Source organism: Pundamilia nyererei, unplaced genomic scaffold, assembly GCF_000239375.1.
Source record: "Pundamilia nyererei isolate P.nyererei 1_Seehausen unplaced genomic scaffold, PunNye1.0 scaffold00016, whole genome shotgun sequence".
NCBI lineage: Eukaryota > Metazoa > Chordata > Actinopteri > Cichliformes > Cichlidae > Pundamilia > Pundamilia nyererei.
In genome coordinates, this window is record NW_005187417.1 from 1,885,436 (window position 1) to 1,892,866 (window position 7,431).

The following is a 7,431-nucleotide window of genomic DNA, read 5'->3' on the forward strand; positions in this document are numbered from 1 at the left end:
TTCACCAGATATCAACACAATTTCGATCCGCTCCTCACGTGTTAACCTCTTCGACATGTCAATGGCTGTGAACAAAGAGAAACTTGTAAATAACTCATGAAAGAATAAAGTTACGTTAAAACCAAGCACACGATTGTTTTTCTTTTGTCATTACCAATAAGTTTGATGTGTCACGTGGCCCTCTTCCCACTGAAAAAAACAAAAGTTGTATCCAAGATGGCCGACTTCTAAGTGGCCACCATGGTCACCACCCATCTTGAGGAGTTTGCCCCCTCACACATGCTAATGTGCCACAAACAGGACTTTAATATCACCAACCATTCCCATTTTATTACGGTGTATCCATATAAATGGCCCACCCTGTAGTTGGCAATAAAACAGTTTTATTGGGAATTAACTTAAAAAACAAACAAACAACAAACAAACATATGTCTCCTTTTTTTTCGTCACACAGGAAAGAAGCATCAATATCTGATGAGAAGACTTATTTATTTCTTTTTTGTTTGTTTTTTTCAACAGGAGAAGAATATCTCTGACAAGTTGATTTGTTCACATTTTCACATCTTAATTTTTAAGTGAAATGTGCATTTTGAGTTTATACACTATGTATATAAGGCGACCGTTTCCTTTTGCAGTATTTTTGTGTGGTTCGTTTTTCTACGTCTTAACAAAAGGGGAACAAAAGTGTTTTTTCACATGGTCTCACTGAGGTGATGCGAATTGAAACATGCATCCTTTTCTTTTTGTGCGGAGGGGAATGTGCTGGAAAAGCTTGAAAAGGGACCTTGAAAGTGCTTAGAAAATGCTTGAATTTGACCCTGAAAAAGGTGTATGAACCCTGAAGCTACATTTAATGAGGCACTGATATCACTAATACCAAAAAAAGATAAAGACAATACAGATCCATCAAATTACAGACCAATAAGCTTATTGAATTTGGACTGCAAAATACTTACAAAAGTTCTAGCCTTAAAGTTCTGGGTATCATCATACATCCAAATCAGACTGGATTTATGAAAACACGCTCTTCCTCAGATAACATTCGAAAGCTACTCCATTTGATGTGGCTGAGCCGGTCTAAAGATACTTCAATAGCAGCTTTCTCCTTAGATGAGGAGAAGGCTTTTGACAAAGTTGAATGGAGCTTTCTTTTTTCAACCTTGTTCCGGTTCGGGTTTGGTCCACACTTTTTAATTGGGTTAAAGTGCTATACAAAGAACCAAAGGCGGTGGTAATATCAAATGGTATGGTTTCACCCTTCTTTAGTTTGTCACCTGGAGCTCGTCAGGGCTGTTCTTTAAGCCCCCTTTTGTTCTTAGTTTTTATAGAAACATTGTCAGTGAGTATCAGATCAAACAAGGAGATTAAAGGTGTCATAGGTGGGCAGCAGGAACACAAACTCCTCCTCTATGCTGATGATATTCTTGCCATTATAACAGACCCACTTTTATCAGTGCCGCATTTAATGGACACCATAAAGGCGTTCTCTGAGGTGTCAGGTTATACTATTAACTGGGGAAAGTCTGAAGTAATGCCACTATCCCCACTATGCTATCCGTACATGGTAGAAAAATTCAATTTTAAATGAGTGCCTAGAGGGATGAAGTATCTTGGGATTAGGCTAAGCCAAGATATGGAGGACCTACCCCCAACTTAATTTTGACCCAGTCCTTCTAAAAATAAAAACAAATATAGAAAAATGGGCCAAATTAAAAATCTCATTGTGGGGCAAAATAAATTTTGTAAAAATGATTATAGCTCCCCAATTTAACTATGTAGTAATGATGTTACCAATTGCGATACCGCCTGGTTTCTTTAAACAGTATGAAGACTTAATTAAGCAGTTTCTGTGGGATGGGAAAAGGGCAAGAATCAAGCTAAGTAAATTATATGCTCCTAGAGAGAAGGGTGGTTTAAGTTTACCCGATCCAAGATTATGTTCAGTCTCATTCGAGGTGGCAAAATTGGTTAATTACTGGGGGGGAAATCAAGCCAGACAGGAATGGCTAAGTATAGAGTCTGAAATTTATACTCCCTTCGATCCAAAAGGTATGTTGTCTCAAAGCTGCACTTCAACGAACCCAATGTTGTTTCACTCTACCCAGGTTTGGCTCAATATACATAGAATTCTTAAAATATCACCTCATGTGCAGTTTTACTCATCTCTTTGAAACAATCCAGCTATTCGTATAGGGAAAAAATTGTGTTTTGGAAATTGTGGCAGTCTCATGGCATAAATGTTATTAGCGACTTATTTAAAGATGGGGAATTTATGACCTATAGAGACCTTGTTCAAACATACAAATTGAAAGGGAAAATTTCTGGAGATATTTGCAAATTAGACATTGTATGACGTTGAAGTTCAGAAGGGGACATGAAAATCTAGTTCTAAATTTTATAAATATGCCTCAGGAGCACCACACAGCATCATGTTTTTATAGGTTGGTAAATGATAATAGAAGTGGGGAATGTTCCAATAGTAAAACTTTGTGGCAGAAAGATTTAAATGCACCAATTCCAAACAAAAAATGGATGGGCATTTTGGCGGAAAATGGGATTTATGTTAAGGAGGCGAGGAGCAAATGCATACAATGTAAAATTCCGCATAGATATTATCATACTCCAACAAGATTACACCGTATGAAGCTTATGGCTGACTATCTCTGTTGGAAATGTAAAATTGAGGCGGGGACTTTCCTACATTGTTTTTGGGAATGTTCCCTATAATCATAACCACTGCAGTCGTCACACTTTTAAAAGGTTGGTCAGGATTAGAAGTGCCCTTAACTCCTGAATTGTGCTTGTTAGGAGACCGTTCTCATATTCCAAGAATTCATAATAATATTTTTACGGTTGTTATGGTTGGTTGGTAACTGCATCGAGGATTATCCTTGGACACTGGAAGACTACAGTACGTCCTGAACTGAAAGACTGGATCAGAGCAATGGCAGAGACTGCTTCCTATGAGTCCATGCTGAATAAACTTAAAAATTATACAGAAGACAAAGATGAACATTGGGACTACTTTTGGAGCTATCTGAAGCAAACAGGAAATCATGACCATATTATCATAATCTGAAGGACTATTAACTGTGGCCACTGGTCCAAATGTTACTTTAACGTCAATTTTATTTGCCCATTTCTGTGTTTCTTCTCTTGGAACCCACTGTTAGTTAGTTTCTCTTTTCTTTCTTTTAGACTTGTAAGGGCAGGGGTGCACACCAGCAGTTTTCTTGTTTTGTTTTGTTTGTTTGTTTGTTTTGTTCTTTTGTTTTTCTCCCTCTTATACAGGTTTAAGTATATGATGCAAAATCAATAAAAAACTTAAATGTCAAAAAAAAAAAGATGATAAGTTCAGGCTCCATTGTATTGCTATGCGTTCGCCAAACAAGAAACCACTATGCTATGGAGCAACTAGAAGCATGAATAAAGAAAATGAAACAACAAAACTCCACTGGTTATTCAAAACATGGAACAAAATACTCATGGTTCTAAATAAACAGACACACATACTTCATTTAAGAAACACATTTTTAAAGCAAATTTATTTAATGATGGTGATCAACTTGTGGATACATTACTACAACATTTTATGAAAATATTTACGAGTTAAAAATGGAACAAAATAAAATGAACTGCATTTCATCAATGAAAAACTGTAATGATGAGCAAAATATTGTTTAAAAGATACAGAAAATGAAATTTAAATTTTTCAATTTAAAATCTCTGGTCAAAGCATGACATTTTTGTTAATTATTTTATTGCATGCAAATGTATTTTGTCCATATCCTCTTTAACATTCCAGGGTGCAACCTAACAAGGGCTATATATTTAATTTTTTAAAAAAAATGCACAAGAAAAGCACAAAGTAATTACTTGATTCTCCCTACTCAAACTCAGACAAACACAGCAGAGGAGTCTGATCCTAAGAAGTGACTTGCCCTCAGTCCAACGTAGAGCGGCTGATTGAATGTGGTCTGGACTCTGTGAAGGAGAGTTGTGGTGCCAGAGACACTATAGAAGGACAGAATACCTGCTTTGTGATCCAGGTACACTCCAATTTTGGAAGACACAGGGCCTGTAAACCTATAACAATTTTTTCCATGACTGAGTGAATAATTACTACTGTAACAGTCTAATGCCCAAGACTCACTATTGTTTCCAAATTCACTTTGATCTCCCGTTCTGCTTATGCTTTTGTATGCGACTGCTATGTAAATACCAAACCCACTCCACTCTACCTCCCAGTAATGACATCCAGTCAGACTTTCTCTGCTCAGGACCTGCGACCTGTTCATGAATCTTTCAGGGTGACCTGGATATGCCTGTTTTTTACTCACAAATGTTGCCCTTCTGTTCTCTTCAGATAATAACAGCCGCATGTTTACAGTGTCTGGATCCAGTGTGAGCTGAGTTGAAAACTTCAAGAATTCAGCTCTGGTTTGTGGCTCTGGTTGAGGTAGCAACACGTCTACATCAGTCACTGTGCGGGAAACTTTTTGCCATCCTTCCTGAAGATCATCCTGCAGTTTATTTTTCACCTCTAACACAGCAGCCGGCACATCATCAAAGTACAGCAGAGGATGACGTTTAGTAAAAGGTACCTCTGTACATTCAGTAAAATTTGAGAACAAAGGGAACATGTGTAGAAACTGAGTGTGATCCTCTGTGTGAGAGAGCTGTTCCAGTTCAGCATCTTTCCTTTTCAGTTCACTGAGCTCTTCCTGCAGTTTTTCCACAACCTCTTTAGCTCGATTTACTTCAGTTCTCTGTTGGCATCTGATCTGTTGCTGGATATCAGAAATGTTTTCCTTGATGAGAAAGAAAAGTTGTTCAAATGTCTTCTCAGTGTCCCTCACAGCTTTATCAGCAGACTCACTAATGGCCTCCATTTCCTGCAGAAACACCTTAACATGTTCTTCTCTGTCCCGAATTCTCAGTTGAAAATTTTCAAGACACGGCTTCAGCTCTTTCTGCTTTTCAGTTCTTTCTGTTGAAGCTGGGACTGTGTCGTGGCCTTTATGTTCACCCATGGAGCACAAATAACAGATACACTGCTGATCCGTGCGACAGAAAATCTTCATTACCTCATTGTGGTGAGAGCACATGTTCTCCTGAAGCTTCTTGAATGGGTTGACCAGTTTGTGTTTCTTCAATCCATCTACATTATTATGAGGCTGTAGATGGCGCTCACAATAAGAGACCACACAGTGCAGACACGACTTGAAGGCTTTCAGTTTTCTCCCACTACAAACATCACAGGCCACATCTCCAGGTCCAGCATAGCAGTGAGTAGCAGGAACAGCATACAGTCCAGTCTGCTTCACTTCCTCCACTAACTCAGCTAACATGGTGTTTTTCACCAGAGCAGGCCTCGGTATGAAGGTTTGTCTGCACTGAGGACAGCTGTGGATGTGCTTCTGATCCTGTCCATCCCAGTGAATTTTAATACAGTCCCTGCAGTAGTTGTGTCCACAGGGAATAGTCACAGGATCATTCAGTAGATCCAAACAGATCGCGCAGCAGAGTTTGTCACCAGCAATTTTAAATCCTTTCTGTGCCATTTCTCCCCATAGACAAAGTGTCATGTGAATGTTTTACAGTTTTGACAGAGAGCAAAAGAAGGAGGGGTTGACACATTCTGATAGATTCCAGAAACAGGATCAACAGGTTTGAATGACCCAATATGTGTTAAGTGCATTGCTATGCATTCCTGCCTCAGTAACTGGAAACGCCTGAGAAATCATCTTCCACCAAAAACAAGAGGAAGTTTTTCTTATATTTTATTTAGGTTATTGTAATTGCATCCATATATCATAATAATATATTTGAGAATGCTTTGGTACTCTCTTGCCCTCCTCATGTTACTATTATCATTATTATTATGACAGTGATTGAAATGACCTTATTTCAAACACCAAATAATCTTTACCAGGTGAGCATTTTCCTTTTGGTTTGAAGTCTAAGACATGTATAAATGTTACATATTTGTGAAGACTAACATTGTTTAAGTATGTCAGGGCATCGCAGCAATGCACAGTTAGCCCCGTAGAATCAGCTGATGTCGGATGTCGGAGTGGAGGATCCCATCCTGTACCTCCTACAGAGAGGCCACTCACACCTGAAAAAGGGAAAGGGCACGGTCAGGATCCTGTTTTTTGACTTTTTGAGTGCCTTTAATGCAATCCGGCCCCGTCTACTTCAGGAAAAACTAAACAGGATGCAGGCGGACCCCTGCTTGGTCGCTTGGATCTCCGACTACCTCACTGACAGACCACAGTACGTCAGGCTGAAGGTCATCACATCTGACACTGTGGTCAGCAGCACAGGGGCACCACAGGGAACTATGCTTTCCCCTCTTCTCTTCACCCTGTACACCTCTGACTTCTGCTATAACTCTGAATTATGCCATATTCTGAAGTTTGTGGACGACACGGCCATCATGGGGTGTATCTGGGATGACCAGGAAGAGGAGTAGAGGAGTCTGGCGAGGAACTTTGTCACATGGGAGTCACTCAAACCACCTGCAGCTCAACACATGAGAGACCAAGAAACTGGTTGTGGACTTCGGGAGGTCCAGACTAGTTCGGATAGAGGGAGAGGAGGTGGAGGTGGTCAACAAATACAAGTACCTCGGGCTGTGGGTGGACAACAAACTTGGACTGGTCATACAACACGCTGCACCTGTATAAAAAAGGCCAAAGCAGACTGTACTTCCTCAGGAGGCTGAGGTCTTTTGACATCTGCACGAAGCTACTGAGGATGTTTTACCAGTCGGTAGTTGCCAGAGCTGTTCTATGCTGTGGTGTGCTGGGGGAGCAGCACAGCAAAGAAGGACTCATCCAGGCTGGACAAACTGATCAGGAAGGCTGTGGTCGGCATGAAGCTGGATGATGGGTCTGTCTAGCACAACCCCTCACTGGAATGAGACAATTCTACTACAACAGCAGAAGGAAGACGCAAGTCACCAAAGTTCTTTGTGTTACTCGTGCACGAGGGAGAGAACAGTGACAAGCGTGTTCCTGTAGCTCACCCCAGTCTCTCTCGTCTGCTCTCTTGTAACACTGCTCTTTATTGAGGTTACATGAATATGCATAGGTTCATTAACATAGGATATCTTACATAGGCGTACATGTAAACAAAGAGTACCTTGTCTGTGTGTACGTATAGGCGTGTGTGTGTGTGTGCGTGTGTGTGTGGGGTCAAGATGTGGCCCTGTGAACGACTTCCCTAAACCTGCTGGCCTGGAAGTCCAGCAGTTCATCTAAACAAAAGGCACTTATACTGAAACAGATATAGTTGTGTTTACCATACCATAAAACAGTAAGAGAAGGTGTTAGGTATTTTAGTACCATGGGAGCATTTACTGGATATTGTTTTATAGTGACATTATGCAGGAAAACTCTGTCATTCAATAAGGCCCCTTTGTTT

The 7,431-nt window shown here is 40.1% G+C and overlaps 1 protein-coding gene across 1 annotated transcript; it reads right to left on the minus strand.

Moving 5' to 3' along the window:
* Positions 1–3,896: 3,896 nt before the first annotated feature.
* LOC102215415 (tripartite motif-containing protein 16-like) lies at positions 3,897–5,564 on the minus strand. Its single transcript, XM_013908893.1, has 2 exons — positions 5,456–5,564; positions 3,897–5,389 (listed from the first exon to the last, which is right to left on the minus strand). Exons 1-2 carry the CDS (start codon positions 5,562–5,564, stop codon positions 3,897–3,899), a joined length of 1,602 nt encoding a protein of 533 aa, XP_013764347.1.
* Between the last annotated feature and the right edge of the window lie 1,867 nt (positions 5,565–7,431).

Excerpts from the sequence above, each read along its gene's own strand:
- LOC102215415 (XM_013908893.1), bottom strand. The coding sequence starts at position 5,564 with ATGGCACAGAAAGGATTTAAAATTGCTGGTGACAAACTCTGCTGCGCG. Across the intron at positions 5,390-5,455 it reads TGGACACAACTACTGCAGGG|AAACCTTCATACCGAGGCCT; the intron begins ACTGTATTAAAA and ends CTCAGTGCAGAC.